Source organism: Scleropages formosus, chromosome 22, assembly GCF_900964775.1.
Source record: "Scleropages formosus chromosome 22, fSclFor1.1, whole genome shotgun sequence".
Taxonomy (NCBI): domain Eukaryota; kingdom Metazoa; phylum Chordata; class Actinopteri; order Osteoglossiformes; family Osteoglossidae; genus Scleropages; species Scleropages formosus.
The window spans coordinates 15,667,531-15,691,869 of record NC_041827.1 but is presented as its reverse complement, the minus strand read 5'-3'; the positions used below and the strand labels follow the sequence as shown (position 1 = coordinate 15,691,869).

Sequence of the window (24,339 nt, the reverse complement as noted above, 5' to 3'; positions counted from 1 at the left end):
CTCATGTAAATGCTGATGCGTCTGAAATCATACATGAAATGCCATTCTGCAGAGACTATAAACTTCCCAAACGTTGAACAATTAGTCCAAAGGAAGGAATTTAGTGCACAACAAATCACTGCTGAAAGGGAATGATTCCTGGATGCATGACAGAAAAGGAGCCTTAAGGCCACAGCTGAGAACAGCCTGACTGCTACGTAGACTTTGGTCGTTTTATTTCCAATTCTTGAAAACAAATCTGTGCACTTAATTATTAAGGTATTTTATTATTTATTAATTAAATAATAAGATTAAGAGCCACAACAGTAAACGCCGCTTAGCAGAAGCACGCTTAAGTATTTTTGATGAGACCACAGTAATTCATCATGAGTGTGGGGGGGGGGGGGGATATTTAGAAGACCAAAAGCAAGTTCTTAAAAATAATATTTTCTGCGCTCCCCACTTCATTTAAATTCGGTCTATCAAACACTCAGGAATCTCGTGTAAGAAAAGCAGGCGCTCCGCGGGATTAGGCTACTTAATCTCTGAATCAACACATAAAACAAACCCAGAAATGCCTTGTGCAGAAAGATGATATTTACCTTTATTACACGTCTTCGGTGAAATCAATGTAGCTCGTGTGACACGAACGCTTCCACTTGTTGTGTTTTCACTCTTTCGAGAGGTTTCGCCGAGGGAGCGGAGCGGAGATGCGCGTTCACTGCGAGCGCGAGCCCTGACAGATGCCCACATTTGGAGCACAGATCTCGGCACCCCAACTATTTCAGGTTACAAGAAACAGCTGTTGGGAGTCTGACCCCCTGCCCTCCTGCTCTCTGAACGGCACAATACGCATGCTGGGTGTGGGGGGGTGGATGTAAAGAAGTCGAGAACGTTGAGTTAAACAACATTTTTTTTTGTTTTTTTTTTACTTGCTGAAACAACCGCGCGAGGCACAAGGAAGGAGCTCCACACACACTTCTTCGCGTGCTTCCCAACGCGCTCCCGCACTTTTGCGTCTCGCGCCACCGGTAGCTGCGCGAGAATGTGGACGACGTAGTTACCGCTGCACGTCCTTCCGCAAAACCAAGCGGTTAGCGCGACGGCCGCCCGGCGAAGCGAGCTTCGCGAACGCGGACAAGTCGCTTTGGCACAAAATGAGCTACGACGCACGTCAGGCGCGTTGAGCGCGCGAGCGGCTCCCCGGAGCACGAGAAAACAGCCTTTTTGAGTTCGGCTGCTGAGCCTGCAAACTCTTCAAAAACTGTCAGAGTTCCCTGAGGAAAACGTTACCCCCTTGAAAGCTTCGTTTCCCTCAAAAAGGTGTGTTTTTTTTTTCCCCCGTCTCGCGGTGCGGGTACGTGCCTGTTTAAAATCATGTTATTCTGCCCTCGCGTGTAATATATGCATGTTTGTGTTGCTAATCAATTGGCAAACACCGCACTTGATAAACACTTGTGTGCCCTCTTTGTGACAATATAGCGCTGTTTGCAAGCACGCCGAGTAGCCTTGTGTTGTATACCCACTGATTAACGAACTATTTCTCATGCAGTAAACAGTAGAAAATATTAGAAAACGTAGAAGTACACACAGTGTGTAATTCGGCTGAAAAAAGCATGTGAATCAGGTAATGTTAAAATACCTTACGGAGAATTTCCAGTGCTCTGCATCTGTTGGTGGCCTCAAGTTGATCCCAGGGAATTCAGGTTCCTTGGAGGAACTTGGTAGAGAAAGGGGCTGCGAACGTCCCGCTGGGGGTTAGAGAATTTCCAATAAAGCCCCCCCCGCCGCCTCCTCCTCCTCCTCCTCTTCTTCTTCTTCTTCTCGCCCCCCCTTATTTTTCGTGCCTGCAGCCGCACTCAGATACAGATACAGAAGGAGGGACGCGCGCTTATCCGCAACTTTATTCGGAATCCCTTTGAATCACAGCCCCCGCTTTATCTTCTCAGTCTCTCTCTCGTTCCTTAAAGTTTCCTCGGAATTCCGCGTTTAAAAACAGGACGGAGGAGCGATCCACATATTCGGAAGGCGAGTCCCGAAGCGGCGAGGAGGTGCGTGGTCTGTGTGTGGGACCCCTCTCTCCCTCTCCTTCAGTCCTGCTCCTGCTCCTTCTCCTCCCTCCCTCCTTCTTTCTCAGACTCCATGGACCACCCCGAAACAGGAAGTTAACTTTTTGTTTTTCTTAAAAAAAAAAAAAAAGCAAAAAAAAAAAAAAAAAACTCGTGCTGCTGCTGAACTTCATCGTAGCATAAACCTTTACACATCACTAACAAAATAATGTGGAAAGAGAATTGGAGTGCATTCACGTGTCGTGATATTAACTTTAATTATTAACTTTATAGTTACTACTAAGTTACAGTGATAAGACTGAGTTGTATGGTGATCATCAGATCGGTAAGAAAGTTTGCTGTCGCAGATGTCCACGGGTTCGAGGTACTCATGGTGCTCACTGCGCTGTGGGGCGGAGTGGGGGTTAAACGGCGCGGTCTTCGTGTGCAGCGGGCTGCGTGTGTGGCGAGGGATGCTCCGTCTCGCCCTCAGCTCAGCACGCGGTCTCGCCAGACGTGGTGATAAACCGCAAAACCCGGAGCGGATTCCCGTGGACGGAGCGGAGCGCTCGCGAACGCTCAGTTTGAGTTAGCCGAGAAAAGAGAGGTTCTCCAGTCATTTCGTTTGTTTTCCTTCGGCTGTCGGGTCCCAACGGTTTAAGCCGCGATCTTTGTTATTGTAATTTTTTTTTTTTTTTCCCAGGAAATGAAACTTTTTTTTTTTCCCCCTTAACAACGCCATTACAGTTTGATTTGCCGCGGGTACTATCTAAAAAATGAGTACGAAAGTAATCACAAAACGTGTAATTATGCCCTCGTGCTGTTTGCTTTCGATGTTATGGAAAACAAAATGAACGGGTGTTAATTATTATTATTATTTTTTTCTTCAAACAAACCGCAGCACCACAGTTTTTACACCGCGCCTGGAGTGATGGGGAGCTGCGCGAGACCCGTGCGCGTGGCGCAGAATTTTTGCGCGTCCTGTATTTGATTTGCTGCCAGTATTTAATTAACTCTGTATACTGTGTTTTGAATCACGATACATTTTTTTTTTTTCCATTCGCAGCCACCTTACATTTTTCTGTACATATTTTCCATATATAATTCTGAAAAGTTTTTTTTTTGGGGGGAGGGGAAGAAAACTTAAGAGATGATGTTTAGAAGTCAAAAGGGAAGTTTACAAAGCTTCCCTGTCCCCTACAATCATTCATTAATACTGTTGAGTGTCATTTGTGACCATAGACCCTTGGATGTACTGGGCTAGTTCACAGCTAAATAGTTACTTGTTTGAAAGTGACTAAAGGAATGGTGTGTGTGTGTGTGTGTGTGTGTGTGTGTGTGTGTGTGTGTGTGTGTGTGTGTGTGTGATCTGTGCTTACAGACTGCCGAGTGTGTGAACTCGAGAGAAGCTGCTCCCCTCTTACCCGGGCCCAAGGTAAACCCGCACGGGCACAGTGGAATCCCTGAAGTCCCATTAGATACCGGCCCACCGTGGCCAAAGCATCCTGGCTTGAAGTGGGGTTGGAAAGGTAATAAAAGTGGGGAAATGGGATGGCTGGTTGCTTTGGTTACAGCCCAGCAGAATTTTATGTTGGTTACATGTTTTACTCTCTACAAATACATATTTCCATTCGGTTTGCCTGATAGGCTTGGGCAATTTATTCATTGAAACGTGTTCAGATGTGTTGTGTTCCAGGTATTTCACTCATATAATACAATATGTTTGAGTGATTGACAAATGGACTTGTGAGTCAAAAGTTGCAGCATCGAGTACCAGAAGCTCAGCTGTAGTACCTTTGAGCTACAAATGTAACCCAAAGTGCTCTTGATCGAAATGTCAAGCTGTACAAATTGACATATTTTCTAAATAAAGCTTTGTGAACAAATTTGTCAGCTCCAGCAGAACAGCAGGCTGTGGTGAAATGAGACAGCAAAAACAAAAAAGCAAAAACAGATTAAAAAAATGCTGTTTTCAGTTTTGTTTTATTTAAATATATTTTTCATGAACAGTTTTTATTTTACGTTTGATTTTTGTTGTAACTCACACATATAAGCTAAATAATTACTTAAGTTAATGCTATATTTTGGACAATGGGCAAGAATTTTACTCCATGTAGTCACTAAAAATAAAATAACCCTCAATAACTTTCTAATGCTTAACTATATTTTTAAGGTCTAATTGGAAAACTAGGAAATTTGTTTTAAAATATATATATTATAATTCAATTATTATTACAGCTGGTTCCAGTAAAGGTTGTGGTGGTCTGGAGCCTATCCCAGAAACACAGGGCATGAGGCTAGTCAAAGGTGCACCTTGGTCAGGATGCCAGTCCAATGCAGCCATAAATGTTTAATTAAAATTATAAATCACTGTGTTTCTTTCAAAAAAGATCAGTCAGACTCACTTAAAATTTGGTATCAGTACGAATAAATCAATTACAAATAGAAAGAAGTACAAAAAGCATTTGGAAAAATTTTTTTTTCAAGATTTACTTTAATTATTATCATCAAGTCCTCTATTGGCCCAAAGTCTACTACAGTTACCAATACAGCAATATTAATATAAATGTTATTCATATTTATAATGAACTACTATGGAAATTATAATAATGAAGATTCTGCCTCAGTAAGTGTTTTGTAAAATATATGTCTAGGTTAATAATAATTTGGTTATTACTTTTATCATGAATAACAAAGCTGTTACTGTATATTTATTAATTTAGCTGACACTTTTCTCTAGATTGACTTACAGTATTAAGCTACTTACAGTTATACAGCTGGCTAATTTTTACTGGAGCAATTTAGGGTTAGTACCTTGCTCAAGGGTACTACACCTGGCATTCAGTCCTGCAATCTTTAGGTCTAAAGGCAGCATCACCAACTCCCCTGCCCTATATAGTACAGTTGGAACTCAGCCAAAGACAGTGCACCAGAGTGTTAATAGAGTACTGTATTTGCTGAGGACCACATGAGCTGGCTAAGATTGTCTTGGAAACAGTTGGACAGATAATACAGTCTGCCTAGACAAATTGATGTGTGTTTGCTATTCTCTGAATTTTTGCATTGGCATGCAACTCTTTATGGGTGTATCAATGAATGACCATGCATATAGTAAAAGTCCATTTTGTGTTTTTGCATGCATGCATGCATACATGCACAGAGTCAATCTGTGCGTCTTGTGCACTCACATTGAGCACGATAAGCCGGGTCTAGCAGTCGGTAACGTGTCAGATGAAGGGTCCATTAAGAACAACCTGTGATTAAGGGAGATTGTGAATGAGAGTCGTGGCTTTCATCCCAGGGAGCAGAACCACTTAGGGTTAGTGCCACGCAGCTGCTGGAGCCATATGCTTCGTGCAGAGTGCCAACATGGTGCAGAACTCTACAGCTTTCATTCATGTCAGGTGGAAGGTATCTGGTGAATGGCAAAGAATTGCTGCACAAACGTGTGTCTTGAAGAGGTTGTATTGCTCAGTATTGCACTGTTTATATGTACCTAATTTACAAACTCAGTATGATTTCTGTGATCTTTGAGAACTTGAAAGCTGAAGATTTTTATTTCAGAAGTTGCAAAGCAGCAAGGTGATAATTCAATGTGATAAAGTTCAGATATGAAGGTGGTAAAGTGGAGGGTTCGGTGGATGAAGAGAGTGATTTTTTTTTTGGAGGAGTAAATCTCAAACACAGCAAAGGAGAACACTGATTTTGTAACTTGTGACCACATCTCCAAGTATCCCTGTTAATCCATTATTATACTTTTGTGTCTTTCAGACCAATATTATTACTCCTAACCAGTTTTGATCTCTATGCATGTTGACGATGACATGCATGCATCCATCCATCCATCCATCCATCCATCCATCCATCCATCGTCAATAACTGCTTGTCCAGAGCCTAACCTGGCAACACAGGGCACAAGGCTGGAAGGGGAGGGGACACACCCAGGACAGGGTGCCAGTCCATTGCAAGGAACCCCAAGCAGGACTCGAACCCCAGACCCACCACACAGCGAGCACCGGCTAAACCCACTGCACGATGACATTCGTTTTATTTTAAATACTTTGTGCTCACTGGCGGAACATTCAAACTATTTCTTTTTTTCATCTCTAAATGTGCAGAATTTGACTTGATTCTCCCATCTCAAAGTTGCAGGTGTCCACACACATAAGTACATCAAAGCTCATAGAGGGATTATAGCTCTGGCCTGATTACTGACAGGTGAACGCTAAGCCACCTCGTGGGGTAATGTACCCAGTCTATTCCAAGTGGTTAAGTGAAAACAAGAAAATGCAGACGCACACCCGTCACTTTCCTAACCGGCGCAGTGCCATGAGAGTAAGACAGAGAGCTACATGCTTTGCTCACCAGTCTTCTGATGGGAGGTCTGTAGCACTTTGAGAGATATTGCATTCTCTACAGGGAAAGGAAGAGATACTCTACCGAGACCAAGAACAAATTCAGTTCGATTCCCTTTTTTTCAAAATGCTTTCATACAGTGCCCTTCTCAACATGTTGCAGCTCAGCATAGGATAGTTAAAAAATATAGACTGACATGCAACAGTAATCAATTTTAAAAAGTATAGTATAGAAGACTGAAAGCAGTAGAGGAGAAGAAGCAATAGAAAACACAAGAATAATCCTGTGACTGCCCAGCCCTCCCGAGTGTGCCAACATTTCACGGTTGAGGAAAAGTGATTTGTATTTTGTATGTTTTGTGAGTGGTTCCTAAAGCAGTCAGATGGTTGTCCAGACTCCCCTGGTTTTGGTTAGCATGGGATCTTCAGTGGGCTGGGCTGAGCTAAGGATGAGGGTTTGCAGATCACAGCTTGAAAAAAGTTCACCCTCGGTGTGCCAGCATATGAAAAATAATATTAAAGAATACACACACACACACACACACACACACACACACACACACACACACACTTTCTGAACCGCTTGTCCCATACGGGGTCGCGGGGAACCGGAGCCTACCCGGCAACACAGGGCGTAAGGCCAGAGGGGGAGGGGACACACCCAGGACGAGGTATTAAAGAATAGTAAATTCCTATTAGGGAAAACATAACTGAGCTCTAAGTAGCCATTGCAAACTTAACTTGAATTAACTGAACATCAGTGTTTTATAAACATGTTTATATAAAACTAGAAATCCACCCAGTGATCTAAGGTGGTCCGGGTGCGAGGCAGGGCAACACCGCGGATGTGATGCTAGTCCACGGGCAGCAAAATCAACATTAAATTAAAAAAAAAAAGGAAACGCAGATTATAAATTGTAAGTCTGTGCAAACAATTAAAGAACAGCAGTTTATTCATCCACAGCAAATTCAAAGGTCTGCAGTACTGGATGTGTTTAACAATGCAGTGATGCGAGTGCCTGTAACTACAGAAAGGTAAAGGATGCCACTCTGTCCAGCTGCAGCCCTGTATGCTTTGTGCAAAAGGTTGACTTTGACCCTGAAGTGCCAACTTGTTTCATGCTGGGCTACTAAATGTGGCTTCTGTCAACAGAGAGTACATCTGTTCCACAAGGCCCAGGGCAGCTGGACACCTTTTCCTCGCACCGCAAAGTCGACAAAATCTTCACGGGATTTTCTTTTTCCATTGCAGATGGTCCTTTGCACATGTTTTCCTCTCATTGGCTTGGGGTCCGAGGCTGCCATCAATACAGCCCTTTGGAGGAGGTATATATAGACACCTTCTTTAGAGACTGGCTTACATTAGTCCAAACCAGACCGGAGTGAGGAGCCGTCCTGCTGGACTCAGCCAGGGAAAGTGTGGCCCACCGTGGTGTCCTGCAGGTAAACCTGGAGCAGACCTTCCCTGTCATTGTGCTTCTCTTTGCTATCTTCTGTACCGCTGATGTTTCTATGTGTATTCATAGAACCTTAGAATTTTAAAAGTGCATTGGTTTAAAATTCTACTTCAGTTTGTGGTATGAATTTTCAAAATTTCACTTTGTGGCTCTAAAATGCAGAATGTATTTTGCATTATTTTCAGTAACCTCATTTAACGCTACAACCTTGCAACGCTTTGTCACTGATGACAAGAGCATTCTATAAAAATGAATTGAATTGAACTGAATAATGATATCTGTGTTACCGGAGATGAAAATGTACTCAAATGATTGGAATGAGCTATGAGACCTTAATTAAAGCATGCGTGCTATGTGAAGGGTAATACGGCTAATATTTTGTAGTCAATACGGTATGTAATCAGAAATGAAGGAATATTGGGCAATGTGTTCTGACTATAAAGTAAGTAAAATAAAACTTCAAATTTTGCTAGTTACCTAAAAGTTTAGATCTTGTAAACAGAAAATGCAATGCCATTTGGAAAAACTCAATTTTTTCATAAAGAACACACGAGACGGTGAGCATGCATTCATCTTTTCAGCGGAGGGTGACACTTCTCTCAGTGACAAAAACTAATACTCAGAAAATCATTGCATGCAATAACCAGTACTGTTAATTTATTTTTGGTTAACTGTATTTTCCAATTTAAGTATCAAGGGTAGAGTATTTTCAGTGCCATCTATTTAATATTTTGGTGCGGTATTCAATGTTTTCCATTGTTGATAAAAATTAGTCCAGTCAGTTTATGTGAGAAAAAGTTAACTGCACGTAAGTCATGATGAAGCATGGATGCATTTCAATATGACAGGCTTAAAAGCTCTGTCCTTGCTCTGCTGTTGAGTCATCCAATAGCTGTCAATTATTTTAGTTAAACTTCTGTAAATATTACTGATGTTCATTAAAATCTTTCCAAAGGTGTCTACATTAATTATAAATATCCAGATGTATCTTTAATGTTTTGTTTGACTTAACGATAGAATAGAACAGTAATATTTTCGATATGACGGGGTGCGGTGGCGCAGTGGGTTGGACCGCGGTCCTACTCTCCGGTGGGTCTGGGGTTCGAGTCCCGCTTGGGGTGCCTTGCGGCGGACTGGCGTCCCGTCCTGGGTGTGTCCCCTTCCCCCTCCGGCCTTACGCCCTGTGTTGCCGGGTTGGCTCTGGTTCCCCGTGACCCCGTCAGGGACAAGCGGTTCTGAAAATGTGTGTGTGTGTGTGTGTGTGTGTGTGTGTGTGTGTGTGTGTGTGTGTGTGTGTGTGTGTGTATTTTCGATATTTAGTGATTGTTAAAGCTCTAATTTGCTGTTGCTTTATCCCCTCTCATAGTGTATTACTGGAACTGTTTGCCATCCTGCAGTTGGTTTTCTCATATCCTGGGTCACTCTTTAACATGGTTATGCACTCAGTGAGAGAATGTTTTATTCGGTGCCCTTCAGGAGAGAGATATAGATGGTTCTGATAGCTGGAGTGGAAGATGTGGACGTTTTGACTGATTTCTGAGATTTTAGGTTTCTAAGTGTAGCATGTTTCATTTGTCTCATTGATTTTTTGGATGAAAAAGACTGGAAGTAATATATAAAAACATGATAGCTTTTTTTCTAGTGCAGTAATTACAGTTTGATATTTTTGCAGTGGCAAAAGCATCTTTTCTTAATTACATTATCATGTTGCCAGCTTGGTTTGGCTGAGTAAGTCACTACACATCACATTCCTCATCCCTGACTGTACCATTTTTCAGCTATCATGCTTGTCTAAAGGCATCATCAGTAGCTCACAGTATTTGGTTTTTCAGAATTCATACTCTGGTAATTATATTGTGGAACAAACTATATCATTTATGTTCTTATGTAGTGAAATTTAAATGTGCTTGTTCCTCCCCTTATAAACACAGCTGGGACCAGAAATTAATAAAGTACCTTAATGTATTCACTAATTAGGTTTTGTTAAAGACCCTGTGATGAACTGGCATCCTGTCCAGGCTGTGCTCCCCACTCCTTCAGCCTTGCGCCCAGTGTTTCCGGGATAGGCTCCAGCTCACCGTGACCACGCTCGGGACAAGCGGTCGTTCAAATTGGTTTGTTGGCTGGTTTTGCTAAGTCAGTAAGTTCTAAGACTAGTGGCTGTGTGATGCTGCTCTGGTTACAATAGAGCTGTTGCATCACTGCAGCAGCATCACACAGTGGCCAGTTTTAGAACTCAGTGAATGTGCCATGAAAAAAATACTCTGCAGAATTTTTATTTTGAATTTAAAAATACACACACACACACACACACACACACATACACATACACACACACATACTAAAACCACTTGTCCCAAGTGGGGTCGCGGCAAGCTGGAGCCTAGCCTGACAACACAGGGCACAAGGGTGGAGGGGGAGGGGACACACCCAGGGCAGGATGCCCCAAGCGGGACTCAAACCCCAGACCCACCGGAGAGCAGGCTCCGGCCAAACCCGCTGCCCCCCCCTTTAAAAACAAAACTAAGTTAAACAGGTTAAAAAAAATCTCCACATCTCCACAACCTCCTCAACAGTCTCAGCTGCTGGATAATTGATCATATAGGCTTCTGGCCACTTTCAACTTTGTTTATCTACACAGTTAAAAAGATAATAATACAGAGACCCCTTTGCTTACTTTTCAGATTATGTTCAGCAAAAGTCTCTGATAGCACTATAATAAAAAAATTATAATAAAAAATATGATTCATTTCAAGGGATGTTAAAATGACTGATTTCAAAATGACAGAAAATAAAACTCCTTTTCAGTCTTGGTTGTTGACCCAGTGTTTCCTTTTCTGTCTGACTGCGTTTTACTGCCAACTTTTGGCTGACCATGTTAAGATGGGTCATGCTCTTCCAGAAACTGTCACATTTTTTCAGAACAGGTAAGTGAACAAAACAAAAGTAAAAAAAATAATAAACTGGGAAATGTTTCTATATTTGAAAATTTGTAACTTGATTGTTTATAACACAAGGAGCCAGTCAGTCATGCTTTATATTTTTTGTATTATGTTTTATTTATTATGTTGATATGTATAATATATAATATATAATATACATATATGTATGTTTTTATTGATATACAGTTATTATTTTTTACTAAAATGGGCATAAAATATTTTATAGGATTTATTTTAACTAGAGTTGCTTAAACTGAATTGGTTAAAGGGGGGTGTGGAGGCGCAATGGTGCAGCGGGTTTGGCTGGGTCCTGCTCACTGGCGGGTCTGGGGTTCAAGTCCTGCTTGGGGTGCCCTGTGATGTACTGGTGTCCCCTCCAGCCCTCTGCCCTGTGTTGCTGGGTTAGGCTCTGGCTCACCGTGACCCCCTCTTAGGACAAGTGGCTTCAGCCAATGTGTGTGTGTGTGTGAACTGGTTAATAAAATTTAACTTCATTACCTATTTGAATAAACTTTATGAAGTCTATTATACATAACAATTAATGTGATGTGAGATTTTGTCTCGAAAGTGTAGGAAACCCGAAAAAATCGTAAATACAGTTGTCCCAAAATGAGATCAGCTTCTTTTTCCTGTGAACATGGTAGCAGTCTCCCCCCAGTGACATATCAGTACATATGGGTGTACCACATGAAGGAGATATGGATTCATGTTCTTGCTGCATCATGTAAGGCATCCGTAGTGAAGAGGCCAATGGTACACACATTTTCTACTTGTGCATTGTCTTGAGGGGAGAAAATATAAAAACTGGTCTCTTGGTCAGTGATGTTATATACAGTATGTAAGGGTTTGCGCTGAGTAAGTCACTACACATTACATATAGATATTGTATTATATTAAACTTTTAATGTGGAAAGTACTCCTTGACACGTAGAGAAGTAGCCAGTCATTTTTTTCATGGACTGAATGTTGAACGATTCAGTCCAAGTGAATAAAGAAATTTTCATAGTCAGCGATGGTCCAAAATGAAAATATATGGTGTTTAAATAAAAACCAAAAAGAACTTAATATAAGGTACAAATGTAAGGTGCAGTATATAAAACTGTGAATGAAATCAAAATTTATTGTTTTCCTTATGAATACACATTACTTGGTGGGGGGGCGGTGGCGCAGTGGGTTGGACCGGGTCCTGCTCTCTGGTGGGTCTGGGGTTCGAGTCCCGCTTGGGGTGCCTTGCGGTGGACTGGCGTCCCATCCTGGGTGCGTCCCCTTACGCCCTGTGTTGCCGGGTTGGGCCCTGGCACCCCACGACCCCGTATGGGACAAGCGGTTCAGACAATGTACACATTACTTGTTTTCTTAATTAAAATCTCTTCAGATTAACTGTTCATGGTTATTTAGTTCACTGTACTGTACTCTGTTAATTAATATATCTGCCAATACTGTATTTTTATTATGCACTGGTTAGTGAGCTGCAGAACTAGAAAGCCCCCAACACTCATTGAAACATGAACAAAAATCAATATACTGTCAACAGAGGGCAGTGTGATACAGCAAAATAGTAGCACCAGCCAGGAACAGAGTGTCTAGCATTATAAGAAATGCGATGCCATGACAATACATGCAAAGATGAAAACATGTAGTGAACAGAAATGTATCATAAAACTAAATTCAATAGTTATCTCATTTCTTCATTTACAATTAGATAACTAAAAGCTTTGAATACGTTACTAATAACAAATTAAATGTTTTGCTCCAACATTTGTACACTGTGCTGGGTAACAGCAGTAAGCAACATATCTGTCTTTAACAGAACGGTTTAAAAATTAGTTCCTGTACTATTAGATATTTCAGTTGTTTTATGTGGCAAGTGACAGGTCACCAGTTTCTCTTTCTTTCATCATACATTTGTTGCTATTCACACACACACACACACACACATTTTCAGAACCGCTTGTCCCTTACGGGGTCACGGGGAACCGGAGCCTACCCGGCAACACAGGGCGTAAGGCCAGAGGGGGAAGGGGACACACCCAGGACGGGACGCCAGTCCGCCGCAAGGCACCCCAAGCGGGACTTGAACCCCAGACCCACCGGAGAGCAGGACTGCGGTCCAACCCACTGCGCCACTGCACCCCCTGGCTGTTGCTATTCAGTTCACATGAATTATCATAACTTTGTTTTTTGTACTTGTTTTTCTTATTAGGTCGCAGTGCTCTGGTCAGCCAGGTCTCCTCGAGTGTGTCTGGGACGAGTGGAGGGAGACTACATCTAGTGGGTCCAGAGACTGTGAAAAGACATCCATCTGTGAATGTTCCAGGATACCAGACAAACGCATCTGACTGTGAGCGATCCCGCGTTCCAGATGAACACCTCGCTGTCATTGTACCTCGTTGTAAATGGCCCAACATCACATAATGACATACCATAATGTAAGTCACCTTTTCACAGAGGGACATAGCCTGATGTGAGAGACCCGCAAACACATAACTCTGACTGGAAATATCAGCCTGTGAGTGACACCTTAATCAATCATATATAAAATACAGTTAACTCTTGAGTGGCTTAAAGTATGACAGAATATACTTTAGTGTGTGTGACTCATATACAAAAGAACAATCCCTGATGTAGGAACCATATATCTCATAGGAGCACACTCTGATATGTGTGACCCATTTCCCAAAGGAGCACACACTCGTGTGTGACCCATTTCTCAAAGGAGTTCACGCTGATGCGTGTGACCCGTATCACAACAGAACACACCCTAATGTGTGACCCATTTTTCAACCAAACACCAGTGCTAGCGATGCCTTTCTTAAAAGAAAACACCTTGATGTGTCTAATCTGTATGGATGTGTCCTCATAGGGGTGATCTGGACTCCAGCAAATGTATCCAAGAATAAGAGAGAACCCTCTGTCTAGATCTCCCACCTTATATCAGCCACCATCTTCAGACTGGAATCAGCAACAAGGTAAAAGTACATATAATTAAAAATGTGTTTTACCCCTATCCAGGAAATCTGCACTCGAGCCACTCATTCAGAACATTAGAAATGACTTGTATTTATGATAATGCAATTGATTACACTGTACACCGATTGTTGTGCACATGGCTTGCAGCATGATTCAAAAAGCCACATTTACTGAATATACAAAACTTTGTTAATAATTTACAACAGAACAGTGAGTTGCACATGTTAACAGTGGAAAACTTAGGGCCATGCATTACTGTGGATATATATATATATATATATATATATGCTCAAAAGAAAAAAGAAATCAAAAGACTTACTGAAATCTTACTCTGTCCTTTACTGTGGCATTACAAGCATTACTGTTACAATTGATTATGGAATTGACAAAGTTAGGCAAAAAACACCCTAAACATTCAAACTATGGCAAGAAACATTACGAAGCGCCGTAATGGTCTGAAGCTGTATGCCCAAGATTTTGAAACAATGAGCAAATATACAGGGCAAAAGAGGTCACCAACTACTCCTTGTTTCATTGACATAACTCGGCTGTGACCTAGGTGAACGCCGTTCTGCTCTCTCTGCCTGTCACATGTGCTACATATCAAGTTAAGAACCAGCAAAGTCAGCTTGGCATTTTCCAATCACTCCAACCTTAAAGAATTAGGTCTCCGCAGGAAATTATGCATGTGGTAAGAAGTGAGAGGTAATGGGGGTTAAGGTGGAAAAACAAGGGCTGTGACATTAATTCCCTGAGCTTTGGTGATGCAGGCTCACTCTGGATCAGAGCCTATTTAAATCTAGGAGCCCCTGTCCCTGTCCTCGTTGTGGAACTAAATGCCCCACCCCTCCCTGCTCTTCCTGATTGCATTGGTGCCTGATGTGTTGCGGTACATATTGAAAGTGACAGGGGATAGTTCCAGAAGCAGGCACATAAACACACACTGCACAAAACCAACAAGACAGCTGTACAGTGTATACTAAATGCTATGAAGGACCCAGCCTTCCCTTAAATTCCAGCATAATGGTGCTGGGTAAACGTTTGTGTACCTTTGGGCAACGTGAGTAATAATTTTATGGGACAAACTGGACAGAGCAGTGAAAACAAAGCAAACCTACAAGTGTTGCACGCCTCCTGGCAATTGCTGAAGAAGAGCTGGGAAGACATAGCTGCTCCTTTCCTGCTCAAACTTTTCAGCAAGTGCAGACCATTGACTGATACTGTGTGTACATAAGCATGAAATTAGGCTTAAATTAAAAATGAGGCTTTACACTGATAGTTAAAAACATGCAGAAGAACACAAAGATCACCTGAGCTCACCAAATTCACAGTCATACACTTATTAAATTGTCACTAAATTAATTTAAATTACTGTCCCTTTCAAAAGTACTGTAATGGCACTGAAATGGTGTATGTAATCGGTTATTACAGGTGGGGACTTGCATAAATCACTAGAAAAAAACTGTTTCTTTCTGTTTCAGCCGCCTTAAAAATGTGGCATTCTCCTTTCTAACGGTCCAGGCAGCTTCCGGACCCATTAGGACAAGCAATCCCTGACACTGAGTGACATCTGCATGACCAGTGAACACATGTCACTAACGATGAATGTTTCTCCGACATTCTTCATGTTTTTAATCACTGCGGAAGCTAAATTACCATACTCTTTTTATGTTTGGGTGTGTTTTACTGACATCTGTCTGCTGGTAATGTAAATACAGGTTGCGTTCGCTCTGCAAAAATTTTTAGAAAATAAATTAGAGAAGAAAATCCAGTTAAAATAAACATTTCTTTAAAAAGTGCATATTCATAACATGGCTTTGTAATAGAAGGAGATAGTGTATGGGAAGTTGTGGAAAAATTTGCATGTTATTATTTTTGGAATTATCAAAGTTAATTTTATTTTGAAAACAAAATCATTCTTAAAAATAAATATGGCTCACTAAATATTTAGCTCACTAGTTGATTATGGAGTTTGATGTTTGGCGACTTCTTTAGTGTTTGCTCCAAGGCAGCAGGAATTAGAGATTCTTCCATGGACATAACATTACTGAGAATGATCTCTGCGAGTAAGAAAGAAGACAGGAACTGTAGGTAATTATTTACTATGTGTCGTTTATTTAGAATAAAACCAGTAAATGAGTCTGCATGTTTAGAAATGCCTCTTGCTTCCTTAAATACCAGGTCTCTTGAGATCATTGAAAGTCTCTTTGTGTGTGATCCTTGACTGCATCTGGTTAGTTACTTTGGCCTCTCAGATGCCCTGTTACCACAGTATAACACCGAGAAGGGGTGGGCAGTCACTGGTACTTGTGTGCATGGAGGTTTTTTTTTCCTCCTCTTTTAATAGTTGGGATTTTTTTGTTTTCCTCTCCTCAGCTGTCAGCTAGCTCACTTAAAGTTAACTAACAGTCCTGCATTACAGTCATCATCATAACCGTTTCTGTCTTGAGTGTCATACCCAGGAACATTGTATCATTTCGTGTAACACTGTTCAGCACTCTATAAAATGTAAATTGAATTTTACTTCATCACTTCGTGCTTTTCAAGTCAGCAGACCTGCCTGTTTCTGAACATGGTATCCTTCTGTGCTAAAACTATGAGTTTACGTTGCTGTGCTGCATGCCAAACTTGCACCTTCCCACCCATGCTTTATCCTTTGCCCTGCTTGTTTGATCCAGTACATCACTCATGCTCTGAAGGTTCATCGTGTCTCCTCAGCTGTCTTCTGCACTCTTCCCAAAGACTCAGCTGAAGGGAGTGAGTAGCTGTTATAGCCAAAAAAGAAGGCATTCAAGACACCCATACTCTAGTACGGAAGCCTAATTTGCCAACAAAGCAAATTTCAGGGTATCAAAGAAGATATTCCCATTACTTCTTATGGGGAAACATTATAATCTCTTCCTGGACTCAAAAACTGGTAGACAACTGTCAATAAAACAACTTTGAGAGAGCAGGTAGTATAATGCTTCGGAGATCTGCTGCCTTTGGATACAGGGGTTTCAGGTTTAAATCCCAACTCCTTCAATACCCTTGAGTATGATACTTAGTATTTTTTTTCCAGTTATTCCTTGCTTTGGGTAGAATGGACAAGCTTTAGAAAACAATGGCTTGACTTTGTAGTATATGAATATTTTAGGTAGTGTAATTGCCATGAAATCAAACTTGCCTCTTGGTGGCTGCTTGCTTGGTTTACAAGTAAGAGAGGGCACCGAAGTGCTTTGCCATTGTCTTGTTCCAGGTATGACTTTGCACTGTGTAAGGAACCCTAGGCAAACACAGCTAGAACATGCAAATATAGCAGAGACAGAACCAAATTACAACCCAAGATCTGAATCTAGAGCCTTGGAGTTATGAGGCAACAGCATAACCTGCTGCACCCGCATGAATCGGTAATTAGGAATTCGTGGGGTTACATACTGTAGGTAAGATCTTGCGTTGTTGTGGTTTACACACACATATATATATATATGTATATATAACATCCAAATTGTCCATATTTTGTCTTGACCTTTCTCAAGGTTTTTCTTCAAATTCTGTATTTCATATGATTCCATGTTTCATCATGAATACTCCCAAAACAAATCCCTTCAGAGGTTACTTGTCGCACCATGCTCAGGGGTAATTTAGGTGACTTTTTTCAGTATTTTTCCTGCTATGGTTTTAGGCAAACCTAAACCTTTTTTTTTTTTTTTACATCAAGAGATATAATCAACAGCAAGAGGCAGGAGAATCTGTGGGAGTCATCAGTTCTGGTCAATCCATTCCTTGTCTTTGCCCTGAGCTTCAGATTTGTTGGCTAGAATAATGGAAAAATGTTGAAACTGCTGTTGTATTGTACTCCTGTATTGTGAGGTAATGTTGCAATTATTTCCACTTCCCTCCGATATTTCCATTCTGACTATCGAGTTGACTACAACGAGAACAGTGCAAAAATTTTTGCAATGCCAAGATGATTCCTGTTGCCATAGTTGGTCTCTTTTCTTCATACTTTTCCCTCCTCTTGAGAGCAGTTGACCCTAAGCTTCTATACCTTTGCCTCTGATTTCTTGTTGGTCCAGTGATGACCAGACAAATTTGAAGGCCATTAAAAAGTAGGTATGTTTTACTGTGACATTACCGTGGCTGGATCTTTTCTTCCTTTTACCCTCAGTGAGTCAGGTGACCACTTTTTTGCACTTTCCCAGACCTTTTCTTTCCACAGTTTTGATGGTCAGTTTTCCAGTTTCTACATCTCCCCTGGGCGGGTGTGGTGGGTTTGAGCGGGTCCTGCTCTCTGGTGGGTCTGGGGTTCAAGTCCCACTTGGGGTGCGTTGCGATGGACTGACATTCTGTCCTGGGTGTGTCCCCTCCCCCTCCAGCCTTCTGCCCTGTGTTGCTGGGTTAGGCTCCCTGCAACCCTGCATGGGACAAGCGGTTTCAGACAGTGTGTGTGTACATCTCCCCTACAAGCACACAACACTTGTGCCATTGAGGTATGGGTGCAAGTGACAACCTCTGCAGACTGTAAGCCAATTGAGTCTCTTTCCTTAATGGAATGTGAGGGTTATCAGGCAATCTAACAGCCTAAGAGAAAAGTACTATTCAACCAATTCTACCCATAACCCTGTAAGCACCCATTACTGTACATATATTTCAGAGCAACAAGGATGAGGAACCCTAGTCTATTTGTACTCATCCTAGATAGCCTGTAGCATTCACTTGTGTTTCTTGGACCTTCTTGCCCCAGATTTCTTTTGTTCTCCCAAAGCCTTCATTGTTGTATCTTTCATGTGCTATTGTCATGGGTAAGGTATTCCTGTGTTTAAAAAATAAAGCTCAGCTCTGGCTGATATTTTCAGTTTTCCTCCTTAATATCCACAGTCTGCCTTCACATAAATGATGCTGTTTAGCAATTCCTCAACTCAACAAATTAATTTGTAGACTTTTCAGTCAATGGAGTCTCTTAACGATGAATGCCAACCATGCGGCATTCTCTAGAGGTGTCTTGCATGAATGCTGTCTCCAAAGTAAGCCTTAACAAACTAAAATTTGGGTGTGAAGTTAAAGAAATAATTGCAGAATGTGAACATAAATTAAGAAGCCGAATAAGTGAATTCCTGTATGTGTGTTTTTATTGAAGGGAACCCCTGTAAAAGGTCTCACCAAAAGAATCACAAAAAAGGGACATTCTCAAAATACCAAAGTTGTGGAAAAGGCAAAAAGTAACACAAGAGTAATAATTGTATATGTGCATTAAATGAAGGCAAACCCTTCTGTCTGCAGCACTTCTGGGGACATATGGACAGACAACAAGTGGTGTAGTTAATTGAACACGGCTGTCAGTGAGGGTACAAAAGGATCACCAGACTCCCTTGGTTGGCCACCAAATGGCTGCATATAAATGTTATTCCTACATTTGCTGCTTTTGTGTTTATTTGAGGACTACCGATAACTAAGATTTGCAGGGTCGAGTGCATGCCAGAGACCGAATAATGAGGAAGAGAACGTTATTTTTTTGACTTCACGGAACAAAAGAACTTTTCTCTCAAGTGTCATGTGGAAGTATGGCTATTACAGATTGTAGCCTAAAGAACTGTAATATTCAAAAATCACACTTTTGAGGTTAGTGTGCGTTGAGTAAAGTATGTAGCTCATAGCTCCTGAGCTGTTTCTTCGAGGATAGGTTTAAATCCAGCTTAGGGTGTGTAGAGTTTACATATTCTTCCTGTGTTCACAATCCAAAGATGTCTGTGGAAGAAGGCAATGGGAAACCACTTGCATACACTCTCTAACCAAGAAAACCACACCAGTGGTTATTCGCTATGAGTCAAACTCAACTCAGCGGCACTTACCTTGCCCTGTCTTACATGTTCTGTAAATTATTTATGTTAATCAAGTGAAGAAATGATGACTCACCTGAGGACATAAACATCAAAATGTGGCATGAAGTTTAAATATAGGCGGGTGCCCTAGGAAAAAAGGACTGGCATGAGCAATAAATACATTATAATTGTTGTTCCCGTAATTAATTAGTAACAGCGCTATCTTTTAGTGTGGGGAATGTTGCCATCTGGTGGATATTTACGTATTTCACACACTCCTTTTATTCTGGAAGTACTAAGGACCTAGCTAGTTTACCTTCTGAAATACAAGGGAAGCTATCTTGAAAAATCAGTACTTGTAAATGAAATAAACATACCTAACATTTTACTAAATACAGATTAAAAACGAACTAAATCCCATTTAAGTGGTTCACTTCACTGTGCTATATCTGTGATAGCTACATTATGTATTGAAGCTTTTTCACAAAATATAGTTTCACTCAAACATATTGTTTTATCTCCTTAATATTTTCTGTTAATCACATTATCTTAAGACACATTGTTTTTCTCAACATTTGCATAATATTCTTAATAACAATGAGAACAAATATTGCAGAAATAGGAACCAACTTTAATTTAAATGGCCTTCGTATCTGGCAAATATCTATTTGCGACAAATGATTCGAAGACTGAAAATTTTAATGACTCTTTAGGGGAGTCCCATGAAACATCATCAAGTGGAATGTATAACACTTCCTACTGGTTCCTTTTTTGCCAACTACCTGTTGGACGCCATCTGCTGGGACTTACTATTTTCCTTGCTTTGTAGCAGTACTATCTCTTACCACAGCCACTTGAGGTGGCCATTGCTTCCTCGTCTTTCTGTGGTTTCAGACTTTGAATTGCCTTCTTGAATTGAACTGTCTTCTGCAGTCTAACTATGACTAACCAGCTGACCATTCCACTGAACCTCACAAGTGCTTCACAGTCTCACATTTGGCTGTTTACCCATAGCTATGCTTAGGCATTTGTTCTTTACAATGGCTCTAGAAAATAACTGAATTTGCTTTTATACTTATGAAAAGTGGTTCAGAGTAAGTATATTAATACTCTGTCAAAACGGTATCAGCTGCTGAGGCAAGGTTGTCTGGCTTCTCACAGCTTCAGAATTACCATTATTTTTACAGTTTTTATTTTCTTCCTAATTTTCTTCCTTCCTGTTTTCTTCCTTTCTAACCTCTTGAGCAGTTTTAAATATTTCGAAAATGCTCAAAAATTCTTGTTACTTACTCTGTACAGTTTTATTTTCCTTTATCGTGGTTCTTGGCAAGTTCAGAAATTTATGCTCTTATTATGTCTAGACTGTTCGGCACTGTTGATGTGGCTGTAGTTTGATATATTGGCCAGCCGGTTGTCAGCCTTTGCTCATCTACTGATAGGTCAAAGTTTTTTAAACAACTTGGAAACTTCCTCTTTTTCTTGGGCTTCCAGCTTGCGTAGCTGTAAGACATTGCACTTTTACCGCAAACGAAACAGTGTTGTGTAAATTATTTTACAGCCCATGACTCAGTTCAGCATTGCTTCATCATATCATTCATAAAATGACATCACTTTTTATTGCCTTAGTATCTCTAGCCTCAGGAATCTCGTCCTTGTTCTGTCTAATGAGAAACGTGTAGCTGTTTATGAAACAGCTCTTTGCTGTAGAGTATTCTGGAGTGAAGAATTTTGGCAATGAATTTGTTAGGGCCTTTCCATTTCGAGATCTGACCGGTCGGTCAGAACGGAACTCGGATGTATGTCGGGGAATGGGTATATTTATAAAATGTAGTTCAATCAAATAGAAAAAACTAATTAAATGCTGTATAAATATTTTAATATCCTACAAACCTAAAATGCCATCAGACCTCTGCAGCTTCTACAGAATGCTGCTGCACGAGTTGTGTTTGATTTGCCAAAGTGCTCCCATGTATCCTCTACTTATTTCTCTGCACTGGCTTCCTATAGCTGCCCGAATCAAATTCAAAACCTTGGTTACTGTGTACAAATGCATCAATAGAACTGCTCCCAGCTATTTACAAGACTTAATCAACCGCTACACCCCAGCCAGACCCCTTTGCTCGTCTACTTCTGCTCACTTGGTGGTCCTGTGCACGAAAGGTAAAAGCTTGGAGTTTCTTGGTTCTGACTCCGTTGTGGTGGAACGACCTCCCCCTCTCACTCAGAACTGCTGAATCTTTGTCCACATTTAAAAAGGGTCTTAAAACTCACCTCTTCCGGACTGACTTCGCTCATGATCTCTCCAGCTCATTTACGGTGTAATTGTTCACCCATCGTAATTCCATAAGCATCCCCAGATACAACCTTTATTCAGCCATTTCTCTGGCATTGTAGTTGCTTATTTGTGTATCTTATAATATTTAAAAAAAAGTAACAAAAAAAAAAAATAGTGGGAGGATATCGGGATTTGTCTGTCCTGTGTTTTATGCACCTACTCGATCGATGAACCTTGGTGCAGAAAGTGGTAGGTAACGAACTAGGTTTGCTTGAGACTTTCATGTCTGCAGCTATGTCTCCTTTTCTTAATGTTTTGCATAAATTGTATTTTTGCTGAGATGTACGTCGCTTTGGACAAAAGCGTCTGCTAAATGAATAAATGTAAATGTACAAACAAATAAAATTTCAGAAAGACATTTGTGTCTTTTATAGCTGAGCACTTCAGTTGAAGCCAGGTGTTTAATTGGAGCCAGGTGCTGCTGGTTGAGGTGCGGCGTGGTCGTGGCATGTACTGGTATAACTTCTACATGCCATGCTAACATACATCTGACTTAAAATAGCTTCAAAGTGCCAATTTTATTATATTGCTGATCTGGTAGTTATTGTGAATGATTGCTACTAAATGTAATTATTAAGTATAGACACTAAGCAAACTTCATGGTGACATCAGCAGATACAAGGTGCACTACCTTTGAAAAAATGTGAGCTTCAGCACCTTTCTCAAAGACTGTAATGGATTCTGTTGTTCCCTAATGTGAATGCTACCATGACTGCTTTGATCAGAATCACACACACACACACACACGCACATTTTCTGAACTACTTGTCCCATACGGGGTCGTGGGGAACCGGAGCCTACCTGGTAACACAGGGCGTAGGGCCGGAGGGGTAGGGGACACACCCAGGACAGGATGCCAGTCCATCGCAAGGCACCCCAAGCGGGACTCGAACCCCAGACCCACCAGAGAGCAGGACTGTGGTCTAACCCACTGTGCCACCGCACCCCCCTTTGATCAGAATCATTCATTTATAATACAGACAAACAGCAGCTGTAAGAGAATGAGTGGAGATGAAGGAGGGATAATACTTTTTGGTGTCAGAGATAACTCATCAGCAATAGTCTGAATCAGTAAAAGAAGTTTTGTGAAGCTGGAAAGTGTTCAGAGAGAGATACAGCTGTCCAGAGGAATTATTCCGGTAGCCTGGACTAGAAGCTTGGTAGAAGGATAGAAAGCTTGGTGGATTGCTGTGGTGAGTGGGTGAGTCTGCTGAGTAATGGGAGTTGTCTTCAAGAGTGAAACAGTTGTTTGTATCATTGGTGTTTCCAAAGTCCTGGAGTGTAGATGTTAAAGAAATGACTGAGCAGTGTAACTTGAAAAAGCCAGTTGGCAGACTGGTGGGCAGCTGAGAATCTTTATCATGGATAAACTGTTAAAAACAGTCAACCATGTAGGCAGAGATTTCAGCATGGCATCTGGCAATGCATGTCTCCTGGCAGAAAGAAGAGGTACAATCTTAGGAGCACTGATTGTGAAGGCCTGGAGAGTAGAGAGAGTGTTGCTTCGTAAAAGCTGGTAGATTACACTCAGCAGGGAAAAATGAACAATGATCGGTGTAATCAATTTATTGTGTTCCTTTTAATTGTGAAAACTGTTATAAAAATTCTTCAGTGCACCCACTTCAGTCTCATAAGTCCAGACTGACAGTTACACTTCATGAAACTTGGTAACAGGGTCAACCATTTTGATAAGAGTATATTCTTTATAAAACTTGAAATGTTTCAATAGTTCTTTGTGTTTTGATCATTGTTGAATACACTTCTCCAGAAATGTTTTATAATTTTTTCCACTTTTTAAGTAACAGAAATAGCTTCAGTGTCAATTCCTGAAATTCTCTTCCCAAAGATAGTAGCCGAGAAGGAATCCTTGCAGAGTCTGAACCATCAATGGTAGTGTCAAAGTCTGAAGAGTCTCCTACTGTTTGGCTCGCATTCTTGTCTATCATTCTCATCCTTGTTTCGTAATCCTACTTCATGTTTCATTTATTGAACCTTTGCCACCTCTGTAATTAAAGCTTGTACACTTGAATTCACCTACTTCTGCATCCAGCCCATTACAGAAGACTCTGCTGACTGTCATGGAATCCACAGAACTGCATGGGTGCAAAGAGATCATACTTTAATGTTTGGTACACTTTGCCTTACAGCCATTTGGATTCTGGCATGAATAGGAAGGTAGTATTTGTGATCCCGCTGCTCACAGACCAGCTAGGCTATGTTGAATATGTTCGCCTAAATATGTTAGAGTGTGACGGTTTAAAACCCACAGCAGTGTCTTCCATGAACCAGTTCATGTCACTTCTTAGAGAAGTGTTTTGTCATGCTGCAGAAGGGAGGAAGATTTGAAACTGAATTTTGAAAGTCCCTAAGTGTGAGAGGACCACTGTAGAATATGCTTGGAGTTACAGTTCTTGGCAGCATCATGTTGATGGGACACAATGGTTCTGTTTGG

The 24,339-nt window shown here is 41.1% G+C and overlaps 1 protein-coding gene and 1 long non-coding RNA gene across 4 annotated transcripts in view; one reads left to right on the top strand and one right to left on the bottom strand.

Moving 5' to 3' along the window:
• The window catches only part of gli1 (GLI family zinc finger 1), a 43,385-nt gene extending 41,625 nt beyond the window's left edge, over positions 1 to 1,760 (bottom strand). Inside the window, exon 1 of one of the 2 annotated variants that reach the window (XM_029247813.1) lies at positions 1,622 to 1,760. Coding sequence is in view for 1 of the 2 variants with exons in the window: in XM_029247812.1 (XP_029103645.1) it covers positions 582 to 732 (151 nt within the window). In the remaining variant the exon portion in view is untranslated. Of the gene's footprint in view, positions 1 to 581; positions 1,034 to 1,621 lie in introns of those variants that run through there. The other variant, XM_029247812.1, reaches the window with a different exon arrangement.
• LOC108928408 (uncharacterized) lies at positions 1,035 to 15,445 on the top strand. Of its 2 annotated transcripts, XR_001965665.1 has the most exons (6): positions 1,035 to 1,302; positions 7,635 to 7,825; positions 12,985 to 13,122; positions 13,230 to 13,290; positions 13,645 to 13,750; positions 15,233 to 15,445. It is a non-coding gene; the product is annotated as an uncharacterized LOC108928408 (long non-coding RNA). The 2 variants fall into 2 exon arrangements; XR_001965666.1 differs by lacking the exon at positions 13,230 to 13,290.
• Positions 15,446 to 24,339: the final 8,894 nt, after the last annotated feature.